The 24,330-nt window shown below is 34.6% G+C and overlaps 1 protein-coding gene across 2 annotated transcripts in view; it reads left to right on the top strand.

The window, feature by feature from the left end:
• Positions 1 to 3,092: 3,092 nt before the first annotated feature.
• Gabra1 (gamma-aminobutyric acid type A receptor subunit alpha1) overlaps positions 3,093 to 24,330 on the top strand; it is a 54,807-nt gene continuing 33,569 nt past the window's right edge. The window contains exons 1-4 of one of the 2 annotated variants that reach the window (XM_015492805.2): positions 3,093 to 3,511; positions 5,819 to 5,907; positions 9,230 to 9,342; positions 22,047 to 22,114. In XM_015492805.2, coding sequence (XP_015348291.1) covers positions 5,834 to 5,907; positions 9,230 to 9,342; positions 22,047 to 22,114 — 255 coding nt within the window. In that variant the 5' untranslated portion in view covers positions 3,093 to 3,511; positions 5,819 to 5,833. Of the gene's footprint in view, positions 3,512 to 3,605; positions 3,645 to 5,818; positions 5,908 to 9,229; positions 9,343 to 22,046; positions 22,115 to 24,330 lie in introns of those variants that run through there. The other variant, XM_015492806.2, reaches the window with a different exon arrangement.

Here is a 24,330-nt window from a genome sequence, read left to right as displayed (position 1 = left end):
TGATTCATATTTAATTGGAGAAAGTAAAAACATTTTTCCATTGAATAGAATCAGCACCACTTCTTCAATTAGGTCAGGGCTTCCTGCCATTTAAAATTGACAGAAAAAGCAAAATGTACCAGATGCAACACTGGAGATAGAGTTATTAGGCCTCTCAGGATCTCTGTTCCTAGATTTGACCTCAAATTCCTGCTGTCAGGAACTAATAACTAGTAGGAGGGACTTGGTCACTGGCTTGATAGAATGAAGGGGAAATAGCAGAAACATCTGAAATACAAATGTAAGCCTACACATATGTTGCAGATGGACACACTAAAATATCAAAGGAAAGATTCTTACTATTAATAAATAATAAAAAATTGCCAGAGACAGATTTTATGTGACTTATACAAAAATGGTCAAGCATGAATATATAATGAATAAAAAAGTTTTAATATAAACTCATAGCCTTAGATGGGGGAAACAGAGTGATCTAAAAGTGTGGTTAAGAGAATAAGCTTTGAACTCAGAAGATTTGGATTTGCATTCTAGCATGGATACTCACTAGTTGTGTGAAATTGGCAAGTCTTTTTGATCTCTCTAATCCATAATTTATTGAATATTTTGTAAAATGGGAATATTAAGACTATTTCTCACATAGACTTTTTCTTGAGAATTAAATTGAATGATTTATGCAAAGTGGTTAGTACATTATTTGAAACCACATAGCTTTTAGTGAATATTAGCCATCATGTTTATTATTACTTCAATAACTTATATCATCAAGAGCACACACTTTGAAGACATATATTCTAAGTATAAGAGAAAAACTAAATGTTAGCAAAATGTTATCCAAAAAAGTCAAAATAACAAGACAATATAAAGCCATTTGTTTTTTAATTAAATATTTGTATTTTATTTATTAAAAATATGTATTCCCCAAAGCAAATGTATATAAAGATGATATCCATGGGAAGTCATCTAATAAATCCCACATTGTCAGTATTGTATTTTAAAGGGCTTTTCTATTTCCATTTAAATGCTGTATTTCATAAATATTTGTTTTATGGGTATTAACATAAATTTTATCCCACTGCATAGTCACTTAATATTTTTAGTCTGAACCAGATGTTATTGGCATTGTTCTTAGAGACTATAGTTCAAATGATAAAGTTCCAGGGACTGAGTTAAAAAAAAATAATAATCAGTAGAATGATTTGGTTGTGTGGCAGTAGATAGTGGGTATAAAGTTGTTCTCAATTTGTAGAGGAAGGTATAAGGAGCTGTAAGAGGAAGGTATGAGGAGTTGTAAGGATTTGGTAAGAAGAAGAAAAGAATAAAATAACACATTTTATGAATACTGATTTAAAAAAAACACAAAAACTATGAAATTTTATTATAATATGTGGGAAGTTTAAAAAAAATAATGTTTTCTAATGTTTACCCCAGGGTTCCAAGACCTCATTAAAGTCAGTTCTGTTCTTGAAATTGCTCAATAAACAAGTAAATTAATTAATGGTTAAGTAAATAAACAAAAAATGGGTAATGCCACAAAGGGAAGTTGTGATGTTCCTTCAATCTATATCTTTAAGGAAACTTTTGAATTTGTCATGTCATTCATTGACAACTAACTACTGCTTACAGAAAGGATCATCCTAAGATCTGCAAACCTCTCTTCCAAAAATTTATCTCTGAAACCATTTGCTAGTAACACTTCACCTCAAAACTCAGAAGGTACCTAAGCCCCCCTCTGAACTTGCTCTTCAATTTTGTGTCCCTTATCACCTTTCAATCACCTTACTTAAGTTTATTCCTGTAAGTTGATCATTGCAGCACAGGGTCAAGGAGCACTAGTAGAATCAAAACCCCAAAAGTGATATGGACTGTTTAAGTATTTTCTTAGCCATACTCAGCCCCATCTCAAAAGTCTCTTCTGTTAGAAGCGTACTCAGGGAAAGTGGCCCGTGAGCTTTCCAAAGGCTTGGACCTTTCCTCCAGATGTATAACACAGGGACTTCCCATCTTTTCAGCACCGCCTACCGAATCTGGAGGAAAGTGCTGAAAGGACAGCTCCTGGTGGTATGGGTCTTTTCAGTAAGCACTCCCAGGAAGACAGCACCCATCCACTCTGCTAAAAACAGCCATTCACAAAACCCGAACCACAGTCATTCCTGATTCCTTGAAAATTTAGTTAGGCTGTTGAAACACACACCCCTTCCCTGAGTGTATAATTATTCGTGGGTGGAGAGCTACCAGGGAGTGTAATAGAATAGGACAGGGTGTGTGTGTGTGGGGGGTGGGGTGGGGAGGGGAAATGAGTTTTGTTCTGACTTCTAAAAAATCCCTCCATCCTTTTCCCATTTTCCCATTCCAAGAATGATGGAGTTCAAGGCAAAAAAAAAAAAAAAATGATTCCAGAAATAGAGATATGCCTCTCAAACCTAGAAATGATCAGAATGATGTGTTTAAAGTTAAATATTGCTTCTTCAGGGAACCCAACACAATTCAGAGTTAAAGACGCCTGTGTTTTCTTCGTGATCACGTACACAAGCAGTTGCCTACAGGAAAATAAAATAAAAACAAAACAAAACCGGGTTCAGGAGCGTGTTCCTGCTGTCCTCTAAGCTACCCACGAAGGTGGGCTGGAAAGCGCTCCAAACCTGCCAAAGTGCGAAGGACTCTCACCCCAGTGGCCAATTCCCTACCGGCCAGAACTCTTCCCTACCGTCACTCTCCAATCATGACTCTGCAAGACACAGAGACTTAGACATACGTGTGGGAGTGTGTGTGAGCCAGAGAGGCGAGAGGACCGTGCGCTCTCCACACGTGTAACCCTGCATCTCCCTGTTTCATGGCTTGCTTTCATTCATATGTATGCAGTGATTAAATATTTGATCTAAAGTGGAACAGTTATACCGATCAGTTGTATTTCTAATGGGCACACCTTAAAATAGGGTGTTCGTCAATTGCAAGTCTGAAAAGATCCGAAGTGCTTTCCCCACGTCTCCAAACCTCTCTACCCTTCCCTTCCCCATTTCCACGGCCCCCAAAAGGAATGCATGCAGCAGATTGTGGAAGGATTTGAGTCTGCAGCTATAGAGAAGGGGATTAGGGCCAGAGCGGTGCAAGTTAAATTGTGCTGCATATAAAAAATGGGCGGATTGGTCTCCAGATCCAGAGGCTGGTACCACCTTCCTTTCTAAAATAAAATCTCTCTGGCATGAAGTCACCGCCTATTTCACATCCGGTTTGCCCTGGGACGTATTACTACTGTCTTGGTAAAGAGAAATCTTTTGTTGTATAGCTGCAGATTGGATATTGGGAAGCAAATTTGGGTGTGAAATCTTCAGCTCTGGAGCACGCAGAGTCCATGATGGCTCAGACCGAGTGAGTGAGAGGCAGCGAGCGAGGACGCCCCTCCGCTCGTGGCGCGACTGACTCGCAGACTCGCGCCGGCTCCGGCTCTCCACGATTTTCTCTCGCAGACTTTTCCCCCGGTCTTGAGCGATCCGGTGCCCAGAGGGGGCCCGAGGTAAGTGCGCCTTCGGACCGCGACCTACAGCGCTTTGAACATGGCTTTTCCTAGCCTGGGAGACAGAAATGCTATAGTGGTGGGAAAACAAGAAAGCAAGAGGGAGCCGGACAGGAGCCTGAGCCTGTAGCAGGTAGAAGCAACGAATGTTTTTCTTCAGGGCGAAAACTGCAGCGATCTAGGAGCTTTATTTTCTCCCCCTCTTCTTTTCTCTTTTGCTTTCTTAGGCAGATTTGAATTTATTCCGCGGGGTGGGTGGTGACATGTTGTTTCGGTCTTTTTTTTTTTTTTTTCCTCCCTGCCAGGGGGAGCTGGGGTGAGTTTGGGAGGGGCGTTGGGGGGCAAGGTCTAAAGTTAAGACGCTGGGACAGAAATCCTCTCTCCCTCTTCCATCTCAGGAAGGCACTCTTAATTCTGGATGAAAAATTGCCTCTTTTCTCCTTTCTAGTGGACGCTGCTAAAATGCCCTCTGGTGTAGGGGTCTCTCCCATTCTGAACATGAAAAACTCAACTTGTTATTTGAAATGGGTGGCAGGAGATATTAAGGGTGTTTGGAGTGTCTGTCTGGAAGGGGAAGGTTGGAGGTGGAAAGGGGTAAGGAGGCAGTTTAGCGTTTCTTTTAAACTGTTATGTTTGTATTTGCAGGAAACTTTCTTACCCAACAACTGAAGCGTTGTTTTTCTGTTTTAAAAAATACCAGAGGAAAGCAAAAAGCTATGGTGTCTTGCCTTGGGGTTTTGTTTTGTTTTTGTGTTTATTCCTTCAGGAATTCCCCCTTTTTATAAAGATCAAAGAAAATTAATAGGGCTAAGAGAAGTTGTTTTTCCCTTCCTAACAGATGCTGAAGATTAATGAAAGGGTGAATAATAATTGTGCCATTTAGATGCAATATTTTAACATAATAATGTTTATACAAGATTTCTTGTCATATTCTACTCATCTGTGTCAAAACCAGGCACTAAATTAAGTAAAAGCTATGATGTGGCTCACAGTTCTTATCTCTACACCATTTCACTCCAAACACATTAATTATATTTCACTGCTTACATGCCTGTTTGTAATGGTTTTTACTGATTTAAATGATCCCCAAGAGTGTGGAAAGCATTTTGTAGCTATAATTAAAGGTATACTACATTAAACTATAGACTGGCTAATGAAAAAAATATGCTTTAAAATACTTGCAATTCATTAATCACCGGATCCTACTGAAGAGTAGAGATGGAGGGAAGTGCTAACATACTTCTAACATTTCTCATATTATTGCTGGAATTAATGACAGTTCACTGAAATAAAATGTGACTATCTGCTCCTTAACCAGGTAGGGCACTGAATTTCTGAAATGCACTCCATAAATAGGTTATGTATATTTTTAATTCTGTAAGCCTTCCGCACTCCTCCATTCCTCCAGCATCCCACTACCAGGTCTAAATTCAACAATCAATAGTGATGGATTGCACTTTACCTAACAGGGAAAAAAGATCCCCCTTTTCGTGCAAGGCAAAGCATTCCAGCTTCCATCTGTTTGGAATGAAACATTTTTCAGCAGCAACCTGGCAGAATTGGAAAGGGATTAAAAGATATGTGTGGGCATGTTTGTGTGCATTTGTGTGTGTGTGGTTGGTATGTGAGAGAGATCAGTACATGGCTTGACTATAAAGTGTGTCCTTTAGCTTCACAGAAACATTTGTGAGCTTATTTAACAAGGCAATCACAGACACAGAATAGAAGCACGACTTTGGCATTCAACAGTGTGTTTCCAATGGGCTTTATAAAGAGATAAATACAGTTGCTTCTAAAATCAAGGTACATCTAGAATTCAGAGATGAATTCAGTCAATGGAGCAGGTTAACCATCCACATTCCACCCCAAACATTTTTCTCCCTATTAATAATAGAAGCTTAAAATTTTCAATGTGGAGTTCAGTCATGGGGACTCAAATCAGAAAGGTCAAAATTTTCTCATGCAAAACAACAAGAAGAGAATAAATCAAATTTTAATAGAAATTTAAAAAGCCCAGGGAAAACAACTCACAGTTTTTATATTGAGCAATATTGTCACCTGAAGCATTTCAACTTGTATTCTTTTACATGAGAAATTAAGGTACTGATAGATTTCTGAATGGAGAAATGGAAAGAAAATTGGAGAATGGATGGTCCAGGTTTCCATTGCTTCCAATGAGGTGTCATGTTCCAGTGAGGTCATTTCCTGACTTCAAAGCATTCATCTGAACTGCCTCAGTCAGCCCTAGTGGTTATAACCTGATGTTTCTTGCAAGACACATTGATCTCTACTTATTCTACTTTTCAGCTGCTCAAGTCCGCGATGAAGAGAAGTCCAGGTCTCTCTGACTATCTTTGGGCCTGGACCCTCCTTCTGAGCACGTTGACTGGAAGAAGGTGGGGACACTTTATTTTAAATCTGCATGAGAATTTCTGTAACTTTTCATTTATTCCATTAGGGGGAAGACAATTGTCCATGGATGAATTCATGACTAAGGGAATTAAAAAAAAAAAAAATTAAGTGCAATAAAATTCCAGCTAAGACTAAAGAGTAGTAAGGAAAAATAAACATCTTATTTGCATGTCAGTTAGAATACACTTACTAAGACTTTGTTAAGAAATGTATTAATTTAACATTTGAGTCCTGGATTGAACTTTTCACTATTCGGTTGTAACTGAAAAAAAAAACATGCGGTTTCCTAATTCATAGAAAAAGTTCCCCCAATTAATGTCTGCATACCATGCACTCTGATTTTCCAAAAAGAAAAATTTTAGCCAATTTAAGGATCATAGGATAATTTGTGAATATATAGAAGTGGAAAGTTTAACATAATATTTTTAATTTGAAAATCATGCCTCTATGAATACATGTGCATACTTTGTTTCAAAACTATATTTATATAACCAATAAAGGTGGAATATACTAAATAAATATTTACAAACATTATGTAAAATCAAACTTATCTAATTAAGCATATCTATTTTATATAAAGGTTAAAGGAAATATTAATGTTTAAGCATATTCAAAATATGATTAATGATGCAATCAAGACTATAAGATATTATAGTAAAATTATATGACCAAATACTTGAGAGTGATTTTTTGTTTGCTTGAATATTTCTTGTGTACTTGATTCCTGTAGCCCATAAGAACTTATTAAACTAGATCTAAAAACCTGAGTTTCTTCAAATGTAACGGAAAGTGAATCTTTAGTAGTGAAAGAGAGAAATAGAGTATCCTGGAAAGATCTGTGAATTTGGAGGCATGTTTTCTAATTGAGAAGTTGTCTATTATTATTTTTTTGGCATTTCGTATAGTATATATGACTACCAGATGAGCAAGACATACATTACTGTCAGATACTCTTAATTTGAGAAGTTAAATGATCTTCACTGCTTTTGAAAAATTATATGAAGTGTTACTATTGTAATGACCTGTAGATGGAGTTAGTGCACAGTGTTTTATTCTATAGTGCTTCATATGGAATCAAAATCAGATACTGTAACTGACATTTCTCCTCAAAATATACATTCTGTTTAGGAAACACAGTGGTGGCATGGATAATTTATTACCAGATAAATAATTTTGATATTTTTTCTAAGGTTTTACTTTGACAATTACAGTTTGTCATAGTCAATTAGAAGCAAAGATGAAGTGCCTGATTAGAAAAAAAAATCACACAAAAGAGAGATTTCTATCCTAAAAGGGACAGGGGAGCTAATATTCTTGGGACAAGGGGAGATCTCCTTTGGTATTTGCACTTCAATGCAAGAAATTTGTGAAAACACTTATAAGACAAAACCAGAGAGAAAAACATTTCCTGAATTGTATATGAGCTGTAAAAACTTAGGGAATGCAGGTAAAGGTAATAGACAGCTCTTATTCTAAGGTTTGTGCAAACAACTTAACTGCACTCTGTGTTGTCATCCCATCTCACTGTTTCCTCCTTGCTATTTTATTACTTTCTTCTTGAGAGCTGTCCATCAGGAGTTCATAACAGCTTAAGGTGTGCTTGCATTTCTTTTCCATCTTTATCAAGATGACCTTCCAATACCCTTGAAAGATGCAAGCATAGCAGTCAGTTTTGTGACAATGAGTTTTTGTAAATAATTGCATTCAGAAAACTATTTCTTGCCATCTGTCAATGAGACATACTGGAAGATACAGAACTCATTGAAAATTTGATTTAAAAAAAGATGTTTAATTTTACTGAAAAAGAGTAAGCCCTCAATCTGTGTGATATTAATGTTGAATTTAGCAGAATAAAAAATTGTTTCATGAGGACACACTTAACATATTTAATATCCTGGATAACTTTTCATTTTTAATAACTTTATTAAAATAAAACTTTCAGAAAAAAAGGCCTTTGCATTTGACTAATACAAAATCAATTACCTGCAAAACAGTGTTTTCAAAATTATACTTTGTATTTCTTGCTACTGTCAAATAAATTCTTCTTTAAAATGTTAATACTTATTAGTAATAAGAACACACAGAGTGAAATAAAAAGTGTATTAAGTAGGAAATATGAAAGACAGATTTGTAGAAGTTCCTTAGTTTATACCCTATATTCATGTATTTTTTTACTCAAGGTCAGAGCTATCATTGAAATTTATCAGTGAGTGTGATCCATCCTAAGATAGAAAATGCTTCTCTCAAAGGATTTTGGAAATGTCATGCTAATCATTACATAAAATATGATTCAAGGAGCATAGACAGTAATGCAGTTGATAAAAGAAACAGTATATGAATTGTGGTCAAGACGTGGTTGAAAATCAAAGACTGATAATGAGATGAGATACAAGCTACATCCTCAAACAGTACAATTTAAGTAGAAATAATTATTTCTATACAAAAACATGGAGATAAAGTTTTGCTTAAAAGTTGAACAAAGCTGGGTTCTAGAATGAGCTTTGCTTACAAATTGCTGTCTTCTTAAACACTAAAGCTTTGCTACAGTTTATAAACCATAAATTAAGACTATTGAACTTTCTCTTTTTCAAGGACTCTTTCATGTCTAAGGCCAGCAATGACAAAAAATTCAATTAGGTAACTGATCAGATAATTTTTTTTTAAATTGGAGCATAAATCTTAAGATGAATGAAATTTTGAACATTAGTTAAAATATAATTAATGTAAACATATTTTTATCTTCTTCTCATCTAAATATCTTAAAAGAATATGAAAAAAAAAATCAAAACAGATCCTTAGGATCTGGAAGAAAAAATGATAGGTAAAACTTAGGGTTTTGCTACATGTTAAATTAAAAACAAAACCATTTTTATAAATATCTTTTACTGCCTCGCTCTCTTGCTCTCTTTCTCACGCACACACACATTTTAATTTGAGAAGTTTCCCAGCTTTTTTCTAATATGTGTGAATATTTTTGCTTGCTCAGAGAAGATACACATTATGACATAATATTATGCTGAGAATTCAGAAAGTAAGGAGGTAGTATTCATTTCCTCTATTCTCCCTTCCATATTTAGAAAAAAAAAAATCAGGGCTGGGAATGTAGCTCAGTGGTAGAGTGCTTGCCTACTATGCATGAAGCACTTGGTTCAATCCCCAGTTCTGGAAAAAAAAAATAGCAGGAGGAATTTTCAAAGATTCAGTAGAAAGAAAAGTAGGAAAACCTAGGAAAATCTTGATCAGAAAGAAGTTCCAGTGGAAACATGTATCTAACTCAGACACTGCTTATCTTTATGCTACTTCCAGCTTCGGACAGCCCTCGCTACAAGATGAACTTAAAGACAACACCACTGTCTTCACTAGGATTTTGGACCGACTCTTAGATGGCTATGACAATCGCCTGAGACCAGGCTTGGGAGGTGGGTTGTGTTACTGTATTTTTTTATTTTAAAGAATAATATGAAAATCTTTTTGATGATAGCCTTGTTTTCCCTTTAAGTGTTAAAATAATGAGAATGGTACCATGTAGTTTAATGATTAATCCTATTTTAATAGATTGCTCAGTGTTAATTCAATTCCCTATGATAGTTGTGTCCACCTAACTTTATGGATCAAAAGATGCAAAGTTCTCATAATGATATGAAAGAGATATTACATTTATTTGGCAAACACAATGTTTCTTATAATTTGATTATACAGGGAAAGCAATGGGAAGGACACTGTCCCTTCCAGTTTAAAGGCTACATCAGCCTCACCTGTTTTTGCTAAGTCTGCATTGAATTCATACAGGATACACTGAATCTGTTGCCTTAAACGTTTATATATATTGATCCACTGTGTTATGCTAGATTACCATCATCTCTAGGATCAAAGGTGAATGAGATAAATGGTAGTGTTTTTTTAACCATACATTTGAACTTACAACCTAATTTTCTGTAGTGATTTTTTTCTTTTTGGAATATCAATTCATTGGTAATACTGAAGAATTTCTGCTAAGGAAGAAAGTAGAACTTATTACTATACATAAATATGTATAACAATAAGAATTAATTGTTCCAAAAATTATACATCTATTTGAATAAAATAATCAAACTATTATACTTGGTTAAACAAAAATTACTGAAACCAAGTCAGAATATTGTAAGAGTAAAACAAGTAAAGCAAGAATATTAATTATCTTGTTTGAAGTCACAGAGGACAACAATATTAGAACCTTTGACTCCCAGCTTTAGCTGATATGGCACCTTTTCCAAAGCACCTGTAGAAACTAATAGTAATATTTAAATAGTAACTAAATGGCAATAATAACAAAGACACCTCTTCTGCATTTAGACAGCACAGATAAACAGTGAGTAAGAAGCTTAGGACTCAAGCACTGATTTTACAACCAAATAGAGTAGCATGGATTTAGAATCATTTTAAAAATGTTTTGTGTAGTGTAATCACAGAGATGTGCATCATGGGTCTATTTTCAAGCAGCTAAATGTCATTACTGTCTTAGAGGTTTAAGAGAAACTGCTTTTTAAAACTCACAACTAAAATGTATGTCAAAGGTCTTACCAGGTGTCCATTCTTATCTATTTCAAATTTCATATGTAGGACATGCTACACAAATTTCATCAGACTTCTTCTACCCTTAGTTTTCATTCAGTTGAAAAAAAAAAAAAAACATCTTAGGGGCTGGGGTTGTGGTTCAGTGGTAGAGTGCTCATCTCCCATGAGTGAGGCACTGGGTTCTATCCTCAGCACCACATAAAAATAAATAAAATAAAGGTATTGTGCCCATCTACAACTAAGAAAAATATTTTTTAAAAAATCCTAAAGTTGCTAGACTCAGGTGAAGGTGCCTGTAGTCTCTGCTGATCAGTAGGGTCCCTTGAGCTGAGGGACCTCAGTAGGCTGAGGCAGTAGGGTCCCTTGAGCCCAGTAATTTGAGGCCAGATTGTGGAATATGAGACCCTGTCTCCAAAAAGAAAAACAAACTGGACCTGGGGTATCACAAAATGAGAGAGCATGATTGTGTACATATGTTGATATAATGTCTATGAATACATAACATCAGCATTGGCTCCAAGGAAATTTCTCTTGATGCATAAAATCTGAAGTAAATTATAAAGACTGCATATAGAGGAGGTATATACAGAACTAAGGAATGGGTTACTGATGTAAGTTTTTAAAAAGTAAGACTTATGAAAGTTCATAAAAATGTGTATAATTCCTTCACTGAATCTCGTTCCTGATGCATATCACTCCCTATAAAATGAGCAGAATTTTATAACATTTATAAAGACTTTCCTTTCATCCTACTTCAGGAAATTCTGTTTAATATTTTAATGTGTGCACATGAATATCCTCTGAAAGATTTGTATGTAGTTTTCAGTTTGTTGGACAATTTTATGTTTATACAATCACCTTCTTCAAGGATCAGCTGAATATTTGTATGATAGTTCTAAATATAAATAACAAGCCATGATTGTTAATATTTATTTAACTGTATGTAACTCTTTAATAACTGTATGCATTAATTCAGTATTCAAACATAGTCTGAGCAGGAACCATTTCCTTATATGTATACCTAGACCATGGAGAACCATGGATTTGTGGAGTTGTAAACCAGGCTAAGCATAGATTGAAAAGCTAATTTTCAGGACTTGCAACACTAGGAGATTTGCTTCCAGAAATGACTACATTAATTCATCTTTTAACATTACTGTTTTGGAATATATTTTTATTTCCTTAGATTGTCATGCTTTTCTGTCAATTTAAGTGTGACATGGATTTTGATAAATTCCTGTTGCAAAAAGAATCTCCTTCCTTTCACTTTTTGACGTGAGTCATTGGCTTTCAGACAACAACAACAACAAAAAACCAAACTATTATATACTTGAATAATTATCATTAGTTAAGAAGAGGGTAAAAGATTCCTTTCAGTTGATTCATGATCACAGCTAGGACAGCCTCATCTTGCCGTCTGCTTTCTTTATTATGACAAAAGTCTGATTTTTATAAAAATAACAAAACTCTTCAAAAAGCATGGATATTTTGTTCTGAAAATCCTCAGAAAATATGATAACCCAAGACTCCAGAATATTATAAGAAATTGTTGTATGTGCACATTCATCATGACTCTTTTTCTAGAAACACACTGCATCAGAAGTGTAGCATTGCTCCTTAGGGATGTGCGCTGTGGGTACAAACCAGGACCTAAGTACGTAAAGGGGTGGATTCAGATAATAGAAACCAGCTGGCAGATATTGCAACAGTATTGGAAAAGGCTATTTTTTTCAGTGTCAAGAGACAGCCTATGAAGGTGAAAATATAAGGATAACATAAAAAGAGATATCCTGTAAAGTTTTTTTTTTTTTTTTTGTAATTTTTGTTTTAGTTGTAGATGGACACAGTACCTTCACTTTATTTATTTTAACATGGTGCTGAGGATCAAACTCAGTGCCTCACGTGTGTGAGGCAAGTGCTCTACCACGGCTCCACAACCCCAGAGCAGGATTTCTTTTCTTTTTTCTTTCTTTCTTTTTTTTTAAGGTGGGAGAGTTAAAACAGATTAGATTAGATTATGTGGAATTTTAAATTTAATATACTAGAAAAATCTAAAGAGAAAACTCAACCAGGTTTATATTTTAAGCACAAAGTAAATGAAGAAAATTTTAAATAAACTCTAATTAAAATCATCAGTAGCCAGAAAACACAAATTGGGATTGTGTATCACTGTTTAATTCACTCTCATTTATTATATTCTTCTTTGGTGACACGATATGAAGGGCTGCTTTCTCTTTGCAACGAGGAACTGAAAACTATTTTTGAAAAATCTTGTCTAAAACAAGGTCAGCTTGTAGAAGAATGATATAGCTGGGTAGAAGTCAGAAAAATGGGAAGATAAAAAAGTAAAAGTTCAGGAAAAAAGGAGAGAAACAAAAAGATAGAAGTAAGGATTCTGAATAAGGCAAATTGAGAGGGGTTGCGGTCTTGGAGAGAAACAGATGAAACTATAAAGCAGAGGAATCCATCCCATTAGGATGGATAGACACGAGGGCACAGGGATCATCAAGACTTCTCTTTTTACTTTCAATCATGACCAAACCAAAATTTCTCTGAGTGAACTCATTGTCCCAAGTTTCCTCCTATTACTTGTGTTTATAATAAATAGAGGAAGCCTGTATATGCTCTAGCTTCATGAAAAATTAAATAATACTTCTGCTGAACTGCACACATCTAGGTGAATTTATTTCACCTTCATATAGGTTCCTTCCACACTTTGGGAATAGGAAAAGGTAATCATAAACACACCCAAAGCTTAATCCTGAAGAAACACTGCAGGTCGTCAAGGACAAATAAGACCCTTCCAATGACGTCCTTTCCTTCTTCTTTATCCTTCTGTATGTACCACCTATAGTTTAAGATGTGCCAGAATCCTGTGTGAGCCAGGGTGAGCGCAGTCATCATCCAGGTCATGTCACAAAGCTAAGAGTTCCCCTTCCTCCTGTGCATGAGCTCAGTCTCATCTAGCTCTCAAAAGACATGTTCTTCTATAACCAAATTCACTTCACTTCTCTAAAAACAAATTAGGAAAAAATCAACCAGTTTTAGGTGGAACAAAAATAGGATGGACTTGTAGGGATTGCAGAAGAACTTTCCCCCGACTCCATCCCTGTTTATGGTAGTTCCTGGAAAAACTGTCATTACTGCTAAATTCAATTTTAAATCTGATTTTAGTAAATGATGTATAGAACAATGGATGCCTTTCAAAGTTGTTATCATCAAACCACGTCGATGAAGATGGCCAGGGAAAGAGAGATGAATGTGTAAAAGTACCCAGAGGGATGGGTGGCCAAGTGGATAAGGAGGTGAATAGGATTGTAAGTAGAGAATGGAACTTACCCTACTGTACACTTCATAATATTTACAGTTTTCTTTTTTTGTGTGCTGTAAATGTTATAGATTTGACTGTTTTGATTGTTTTTGTTTTAGATTTTGCTTAAGCAAATCTAAACAAATAATTGGGAGAAGGCTCTAGAGCAATTGAAATCTAAGCAGTTAATTGAAAGTGTAAGAAGAACATCTGCAGCTGAAATTTCCTCTCAAAGATTTTAGCACTAAAATATTATTTAAAAAAATAATCTATGCCTCCAAACAGACATTCTCTTTATAATTTACCTTATCTTGGATTATTCATACTCTTATAAAACCTTTTGGCCTAATCATTAGCCCAATTATTGGAAGATACCTCCATTTTAAACAACAAGATCCCGCAACTCCTAAAATGAGTCAAAGCAGTTGAAAATTCTCTGCAGCTGGCAAATGACTTTTTATCTTTTTTTCTTTTTAGGTAATTAGTCTTGACCTTGGGTTGTGTTTCTTTATTTTAAAAAAGGTTAAAAAAATGGAAAGTTGAGAGTGCTGAAAAATTAACTTTTGAGAATTATTTTATTTTTACTTATTTATTTTTTTTTTGCAAATTTGTAAAGCTTGGGTCACTAGAGAATTGGGAAAGAAATACAGCTTTATACTTTTTAAAACTGAAATTTAGTCTACCTCCACTTTATAAAATGTCATTAAAACATTTTTTATTATTATTTTGCATCCCATGTGATATTGAGATCAGAAAGAAGAGTCATATTCATTTTTAATATGTTTTTAGTCATGATGGACCTGTATTTAATTTATTTATTTGTATGTGGTACTGAGAATTGAACCCAGGACCTCACATGTGCCAGGCAAACACTCTACCACTGAGCCACAACCTCAGCCCCTCGTATTCATGTTTAACTAAGCTTAAAACATGCATTTTCTGCTTATATTAAAAGCCAGAATTTCAAAAATAGAGAGGACAAAGATATTTTTGTCACACTATATTACTGTTAGATAAAATAAAAGAATTCCACTTATAATATCTGTAAAAATAAGATATAAACATTTTTGGGTTATCCAATCCCTTTTTCTTGTTGTTGTTATAGTTATTATTATTATTATTATTCCAGAAAATAGCCTTCAGTATTCTGTTTTAAAATTCAACTCACAAGCATCCTTCTTTTTGAAACTACTGTATTTTAATGTAGGGTGTAGAGCAGCTGCTCAGACTTTGGCAAATTCAACCCAGTTTCACAAAAATACTATATCAAAACATTTTATAACTCAGTTGAGTTTCACAGAAAAGACAACTACCAAAAACCCAAGAAGAACTGTTAAAATGAACAGAAAGCACCTTTTTAACCTTCTCTGGCCAAGCTCTCTAGCCAGTTCATGAATCTAGCTTTTGCAATATATCCAACTTAGATACCCAAAGGAATGTTCTAGCTTGTGTATGAAACTTTCTACTCTCACCATTTCTGTTGTTTATAAAGTAGTTTCCAAGAATTTCTTGAGATAAAATAAAGCCATTGATACTACTCAAGTTTAAAGGCCAGTCTCAGTAAATGGCTATAGTTTCTATTCTCCTGCATCTATTCTGGACCTTTTAATAGTTTCTATTTCCCATCTTGATTCTAGTACCAACATGGGATCTTTAAAACAGGTTTTTTTTTTCTATATACTATTGACTTTTTTTTTTTCCTGGCATAATCTAAAAATCTGTATTTGGAAAACTCTGTGTGGTACCTAAGACAAGAATGTCATTGCTAAACATCACAGACTGTTATTTGTGGAAAATTTAACAGAAAACAAAGACCTAAAGTGATAGAATATTCCTCCTAGATTTTTATATTAGCATTCTCACATCACTAAAATACTATGCCAGAAATCATAATGCTTTAAAACCATAATAAATTGTACAATTTAGGTCAAAGTTGATATAGACCCAAAGAAACCCATCAAGGTTAAGTTTAGCCCTTTCTCAGTAGAAACTGTTCATGTTATAATGTAAGGAGGGAAGGCAGAAATTTCTCAGTGAAAATGGAATAAATGCCTATGACAAAATTGACCTTTCTTCCTTGAGATGCTTATATCATCTGTGTTCTTAGAATTCAAAACCACAAAAGGCAGGATTGATGAGGCATCTTGAAGCTTCACTGTCTATCTAATATCCCAACTTAGCAGCTGAGTATTAGAGCCAAAATTAAGTAGCTCTATATATCAATCAGGGAATATATGCCAATATTCTAGGGCATTAAGAGAATAAAAACAAAGAACAGGGAGCAAAAAACATTGCTCCAGGCAGGTTGGCCAGATGCTAGAACATTGCCAAATCCATTGAAATATACATTGATGTTTATGTGGGAGCCCAGGGTACTTTCACTTTCCAAACAAGAACATTTTAAAGTAGGAATTTGAGATAAATTTTATTATGATTATTAACATTAGTCCATTTGGCCTCCATGTGGTGTCTGTCTCTATGGATTAATAGAGTAGCTTAAAGGAAGCAATAGATCTTCCTAAGTTATGGGTCCCTGGAACCTGGTCTAGTGAATATTACTCTTTGAGTTCCTTAATTAATAGCATTTCCAGTGAAAACATTTCCAGTGAAAACATTCCAGTGCCACATTAAACAAATTGTGGTGATAGGTATTGTTAACATATACCAACTACAATTCTCTCCTCTTTGTTTTCCATTTCACTTTTATTAAAGTCTTACCATCCATTATCTACATAGCTTCCTCTGTCTTTCTAAACTGCAAGTAACATCATGTTACTTCAGTACCCAAAGGCTTCCTGCAGCATTAGAATAAAGGTCAGTGGCTTTCTGAAATATGCAAGACTCTTCAAATGTGGTCCCACTTGTCTCAAGAGCATCATCGTGTACCATAATCATTTGCATCACTGCTGCAGATATAGCCCACCTTCTCTTTCTTAAACATGACACATTTATTCTGACGTAAGATCCTTTGTTTTGATTTATCTTCCTTGATGCCATTACTAGATCTGCCCATGAATGACTTTTCCTCATCTTTCAGATCTCAGTTCAAGGACATTCTTTCAGAATACTTTAAAATTATCTGAATTTAATTAGAATAATCTGTGTTTATATGTCTATGCACACCTATATTTAAAATTATACCTATTTGTACCCACCTACCTACCTACCTACCTACCCAATATATGGAAAAATATGTTTTCCCTAAGAAACGCTCTGAGGTATGCTAGAGAAGGAGCATATTCACTTTCGTTCATTATTATATCACTGTGACTTAGCATTGTGCCTAGCTGGGACCCAGAAAATGTTAAATAAACATTCATTGACTAAATTAACACACCCAACAAATGCTTCTCAAAGTGTTTTTGGCATTGCAATTTTATTCAACCTTCACACCAAAACTATGTATTCAACTGTATAGGTATTTCGATATTCAAAGAATGAGAAAATAGATTCGGAGAGATTACAGGATTGTACCTAAAAATCATGCAGCTTGTTCTCAAGGGAAATCAGAGTTAAAACCTGAGCACTTAGAATCTTAATCCAATGTGCTTACTACTTACTTTAATATACTGCTTTTCTCATTTATACCTCTGATACTAATCATCTTTCTGAATTATCACTTCAAAACATCTGTTATTTCAATACTTATCAACAGGATATCAACATTGTAGGAAATTCCTAGTAAAAACAGTTCTGCTGTCTAGCAGTTAGAATATATAATATAGCACTTGAGCATGTTTATACATATGCTTGTATGTATCTGTACATAAGAAACATAGCATTGAATGAATGGGTGTGGTTGTTTAAGGACTGAATATGATTGATTTATCATCAGACACTTTACACATTTATTATTTTGAACTATTTCCAACAATTTTAATAGCACTCATCATCATCATTATTTCATGATCCTATTTTGTATAACTCTTTTCCATATTTTCCCCGTGACAACTTGAACATATATGTACATTTATACTTATCTGTCATCTTTCATTTATGCTGGACATGGAAAGATTAGCATAAAGAAAATATCATTGAAAAAATTCTTTGATAAGTTCCTTGTTTTTATTTTACTTGATATCAGTTTTTAAAGAGTTTCCTAGTCACATAAGGAGTTCAGTCATATATAGATTTGGCTATGTCTATAATTATTTTACCTAATTTTCATTTGACTTTCCTGACTCATGTTGTATGCTCTTAAAGAGAATACATAGAAGCACAAAAACATGTTGACTTTTCACCATGTAATCTACAGAAAGGTCTTGTGTACCTTCCAGGTATATCTAATAACACTTTAGAGTCTGGTGCTAAGTCAAACAATTCTTGGTATTAAGAAAACATGATTTAGATTCTAATGTTCCTTAAGAGATGGAGATAATGATAGGTGTTAGATAATAGATATTCTGTGGGAATCTTGAAGATAGCTCATGGAGAGCAGTAAACTTTCCCAGCCCTCGAGAAAAGGAAGATTCCTCAAAAATTTCCGTACATCTCAACTATAGCATATAATATGAGAATATTCTCCTTTTAGAACTGGTCCTGGGCCTAACAAGGTCTTAATTTGAAGCCACCATTTCTTTACCAAGAAGGGAAGTTACCCATGCCGCTGCTATTTGCAATTTTGCTGAAATTCATTCATAATACTCTCTCGAACATTTGCACTTGGGATTGTAAACCTCCTGTCTTAAAGCAGGATGACCTCACAGAGCACTCAGGGAGTTCCTGGTGCGTTACAGGGAAAGATTTATTTTGGCCGGAACTATCCCTTGTCAATGAAATTATATTGATCTGAGAGAGAATGTGGTTTGAGAAAAATCATGAAGTATAGATTTGAATAAAGCGTGAATTTATTTATTTATTATTTACTTATTTATCCAGGGATTTTTTTTCTCACATCTGAGTTTTCTAAACTTACACTATGACTTTTTTGTTTGTTTGTTTTGTTTTTTACCAAAACCATGATGTATTATATTGTCCTCCAATTTAGTCTAAAGCTTTGGTAACATTTTAAAGTAGCATTCCCCAGTCACTTGGGGAAACAGAAAAAAAAAAAAAAAACTGACTATATTTTCTTAAAACATACTTTCTTAGAAACATTAAGATGTTAATGTTGAATCCTCCACAGGAAATAGGCAATAAGCAGAGTTTTCCTCTTATGGAAACTTGTTCCAGTGGGCATTCACTGTAACAGCTGATAAAAAAATCAAAGAAAATTGTTTGGGTATGTAACAAGGGAAGTACATTAGAAGGGAGAGCGAGGAAAGTGGTTGCTCTCTTCCTGTAGTTATCCTGGCCCTGCAGGAACAGAGAGGCATGCAGAGCCTTGTTTCACTCTGTTTTTACCCCTCTTCTGCCCTCCCTCACCCCTCCCATTTAGTCATTGACTGGTCACTGCAGTCCTTCACATACATCCTTAAGTTCTCTGACATGGAATGTTTCTTAATGTTTGGAAGAGAAAGAGAAAAACATACAGAACAAGAATGCATCTGTGATTAAAGTCCTCGGTGACAAGGTCATTTCGGAGACTTGTGATATAGGGGCTCTGGGTCAGAGTCTTTGCCTTGGAATATTGTAAAGGTGTGTTTTGGAATGTCTCAGATGCAAGTGGCTGGTATGAAATAAGATGAAGTATCTGAAGGCAGTGAACCAGTATGGTAAATAAGTTTAGGGCCAAGAATAGATAAAAGATGAAAAAATAAAAGAATTAAAAGTGAAGTTATAGTCATTTATGTAAATTGCTTTCCATTTATGCCTAATCTCTGTATGGCATAGTAACAATTATGCATGGCAATAAATGTTTCTAAACTTAACCATGTTCCATGTCCTGTTTGGTTCAATAATCTTTATAAATAGGCTTTTAATTTGCTTTCCTATCACAAAGAAATCTATCATCTATTAACAATCTAAAAACAATAGAGGGAAAATGACCCATACATTTGTTAAATGGACACTTCACTTCTTCAGGGCACTTTTTCATGCAAAATAATACAAAAGAGTTGCTCTAAAACACCTGGTGGGCCAATTTTTTAAAACTAGCTATCCCAAGGTATTTCTTTATAATGTAGAACTGTGCTTTCCCACAGGCAAGAAATAGAATGATGAAGTTTTCCAAAAGAGATGCCTCAGGCAACCACGCATGTATAAGTTTGAAGATGGGATCAATAGGTATTTTTTAAATGAGCATGCATCTCAAATAAAAAAATAAAATGAAAAGAATGGACAAAATTTTGATTACATCCATGTTACTAAGTTCCATAGGATATTTACTATTAATCTTATGTTTCATAATCAGGAAAAAACAAAAACTAAACCTTGGAAGCAAAGTGAGGTTGAGTCAACTAATTATAAAAATAGTAAAACAGGAACATTTGATCATATCAAGGTCAGGGGATAATTTTGATATTAATTCTCCCCTTGGTCTGTTTCAGAAGTATTTAATTTCAGGAAGTTGATCTATGAATGATGAGAAACAAACTTATTTCCAATAAGGGGAAGATTTGGTACAAAATAATTTAGCATGAAAATATGCCCACATCATTATTTCTTGTCATGTTTCTGTTCTTTTTCATACCAATAAATGTGTATCTTATTATATCAAAGAAAATTCTAGTGATGGCTCTTTTGCTTGATCTACAAATGAAAATGCTGAAAGATAAAAGGGAAAATGAGTTTATTTAATATGATATATTCTAGCTTTTATGAATAGGTGGCATAGATTTTCTTTTTTTTAATTGAAAAGTGTTTCTGATATTCTAATACAATGTGAGCTCTTGATGAAGTCTTAAGAAATAAAGATGTTTTAACTAGGTAAATGTGTTAGTCTAGTAAAAAAATATGTAGAGAGCAAGAGTGTAATATTGAAAGAGGCATCCATACTGAGAGAGAGATATCTATTGGGGAAATGCTTGAGGGCACAAGAGCAAGGACCTTACTGTGGACAGAGGGTGAGAGAACTGAGACTCACTGTGACAACTGTGTCTCTCAATCCATGCTCAGTTACTGCAGCATGTTGATATTAAGGTTGGAAGTGAGCTCTAAATAGACAACTCTACTTTCTTTGTCATAAGCTATGTCTTTGAATTGTTTAAAGGGTAAATCCCAGATAATTTCTGTGTCAAGGGGCTTATTTGAACATTTTGGAGCCTGTGAAAGTTTTTGCAGAAAACAAAAAAACATTAGATTCGTTATTAAAGGGAATATCTCCAACTCCAAAAAAGTTTGATCAATTGAGATATGCATAATGTGTAGCATATGACATGACCTCTTTGCTAGGAATTTATGCTAAAAGTCTTAACTTTTCACAAGTGAGTTGAAGGAAACAGGCTCTTTTAATTTTCAAGGGAATTTATTTTTGCACTTAAAGGATAATGTTTTTAATGTTCTATGCCAGAGATACAAAGATACTGACAAATGAACTGTTTAAGACAGTAGACTGTTATTTCTCAGAGCTAAGGTGAAAATTACAGAGTCATATTTCTCATTCTCACCCCTCAACAAATTGTTTCTTTTTCTGCAAGCAACATTTTTTTTTCAATTTCTTGATAAGTGACTGTATTTCTTTGGAAGTGTTTGTGTTGAGTTTGTCAGAGAACTACAATAAATATGTTTTATTGGTTGATATATATATGCCATCAGAGGCCCATATAATAAAATTACATTGAACATGAAATGAGTTAAATGAATTTTTTTCTATGCCATAATATGTTCTACTTATCCTCAAAATTGAAAATATTTACATAGGTTGTCATATTTTTCCCAGGGAGGAATTCAGATAATTTGGTTAAGATTTAGTGCAAGAAAGCAATCATTTATAAAACATTCTCTTGAGATCTTAAAGAGTTAATAAAGCTTGCCATAGCATAGTATATACTTCCCAAGAGTAGCCTACATACCTGCAGGATCTGTCTAGCTGTGTAACAATATTTAAACTTATGGCATACTCCTATGCTAATGGAATAAGAAGTGGTTTAGTATTATTTAGGCACCTTTGTCCATTCCTGAAGAAGTCATTAGGAAGCAGCTGAGTTCTCCATAAAGTCTGCTTCCCAACGTGGCATATTTAGACTCTATTCTCCATTGAAAATATTAACTGTGAAATTTCATGTGTAAGCAGTAAATTATCAGGACTACACAGTGGACCAATTTTAGAAATAGCTAATCAAAGCCAATAAATTTCCCATTTGGGTGTGAGTATGTGGTGGTGAGATCTAATAAGAGCTGTTGATAGACACTCACTGGCCCAATTTCCTGCTTCATCAGAGCGTGTAACTGAAGTGAAGACTGACATCTTCGTCACCAGTTTCGGACCCGTTTCAGACCACGATATGGTAAGTGACACAGCATCTTCGGTATATTTTAAATTTAAGTTTTGAAAAAATGAATTGAATAAGTACTTATGGAGCAAGTTGAAAAGCTTGAATATTTCTTTTTGTCTCTTTTTGTCTCTGTGTATAAGATACCTGATATTGTGTGTATTTGTATATGTATATATTCTATACAACCATTTTCTTCCCAGATCAGTGTTATTTACATGGTTCTTAACCACATTTGTCTTCCTTTTCCTACATCCCTTGGGGTGACTACTTTGTCTTGATTTGTGTTCTGGGAGTCATGTGCAAGTTCTCTTTCACTTAGGTGCCATGTTGATTCTAGGATATTGTGTTTTTCAGGTAGCTAGTAATGTTTACAGAATAACCATTGCTGTTGTGATTTCTGAACTAATTTTGGCTCTAAAGAGGAAATGCATATAAAAGTTGAGTGAATACTTGACCAGAACTAGGCAGAAAAATAGTTAAAATAAAATACACTAGTGTTTACTGTTTGGATTCATTACAAAAAAGATTCACCAAATTATTACCAAAAGTGCAAATCAAATGGATATATACCTGTCCTTTCTCTTCTCCATTCAAATAAATTAACGTGAATTCCTAGCCCATCTGATCAGAGGTGGTAAGTCAGTAGAGAATTGCAGATGTTATATAATATTCTGAATTCACAACAGCCAAGCTTCTACATAAGGAAAGCATCATAGAGGACAGGAAGATATACTATTATGAATATTTCAAAGACATAGTAACAGGAATTATTTTTTTTAAATGCCTCTTGGTTGGTGTTTAGTGTAAAAGTCTTTTGATTTCAAAGTAGCTCAGAGTGAGTCAGGATAAAAGTTACAGAATTATTCAGGTCAAACTCAAACCTTTTCTAGCTGTCTTCCACATAATCCACAAATGATTTTGTCATACCTCCTCACCTGTTAACAATTTTCTTCCTATGAGGCAATCAATCTTGGAGGCTGCTAGGACCAGTTCTAGGATTCAGACTGGCAGAATTCAAATCTCACCACCAGCAGTAGCATGTCCTTGGGCAAATTGCTTACACATCTAAGGCATCTCTCAAATGAGATTTTTTTTTCATCTTAGAATAAATGCATACAATAGGATTTTTGATACAACATCAGCCTTATGGTTATTTTGAACATTTTATATACAGCCTTTGGTCAAACATCAAATAGGAATAACACTTTCAAAGCCAGGGACCTGCCTACTGCTTAAAACTTGTGAATCAGACTACATTTGATTTCTGCTTTCAAAGGATCAAATTGGCCATAGGTTTGCCACTGATTGACTAAGTGACTAGTGGAAATTGTACCTGATCACTTTGCTTTAGGAGATCAATTTTTTAAACCATGTTATGAAAGAATGGTGCATAAAAAGAAGCAGTATGATTTAGAGGCAATCAAAATTAGAAGGCAGAATGACAAAGCTATTTTTCAAAACAGGGAAAGCTTTGTAGGACTTAAAATGAAAACTAATGAAATACCTAATTAATAACAGTAGCCACAACAGCATTTACCATCATAGAATGCTCACAATACATTAGGCACTATGCAAAAGCTTTACAAATCATGTTTAATCTAATTCTCATTGCAAACATTTTACCCAAATATTAATCATATTCACATTTTCTAGAGAAGGAAAGTGACCCATTAGCTAACTGTAGCAACTAGATTCCAGCCTATCCACCCCTACGGGAGTCGTGGTTCCCAAGGCATCTGACTTCATCTGGAATAGAAAACAAAATTAGGACAACTCCTTAACTTTATTTTAAAAAACATTAATTGGCCATCAAGCAACACATTCCCAGGGCACTAGGTTGTGACAGAAATATCCAGGCAGCATAATCATGGAGCCTTGTTTTTCGTAGTGCTTAAAATGTATTAACTCAAAGCACACACAGATGGTAATAAAGGGTACAAGCGATAACACTTCAATACAATATTTATTTAGGAACATAGCGGATGTTTTGTCCCAGATCTTCAGAATAAGGCTCATGTTCGCCAGAGACCTACTTTACTGAATGGAGTAACTCAGAGTTTTTACTTGTGTGTGCTGGAACCCAGAAACTAGAAAAAAAATTCAGCAGACTTTGCTATTTGTTCAGACTCTTTTCCATGGAGTTCCTTCATTTGCATGCTGCTTTATTTTGGCATGATCATGATCATCACCTACCTTCTCATTTTCTTTAGGATCCCTGATCTAATATA

Source organism: Marmota marmota, unplaced genomic scaffold (assembly GCF_001458135.2).
Source record: "Marmota marmota marmota unplaced genomic scaffold, marMar, whole genome shotgun sequence".
In the NCBI taxonomy this organism is placed as follows: Eukaryota; Metazoa; Chordata; class Mammalia; order Rodentia; family Sciuridae; genus Marmota; species Marmota marmota.
The sequence above is the reverse complement of the archived record's forward strand: the minus strand, read 5'-3'. Positions and strand labels throughout refer to the sequence as shown.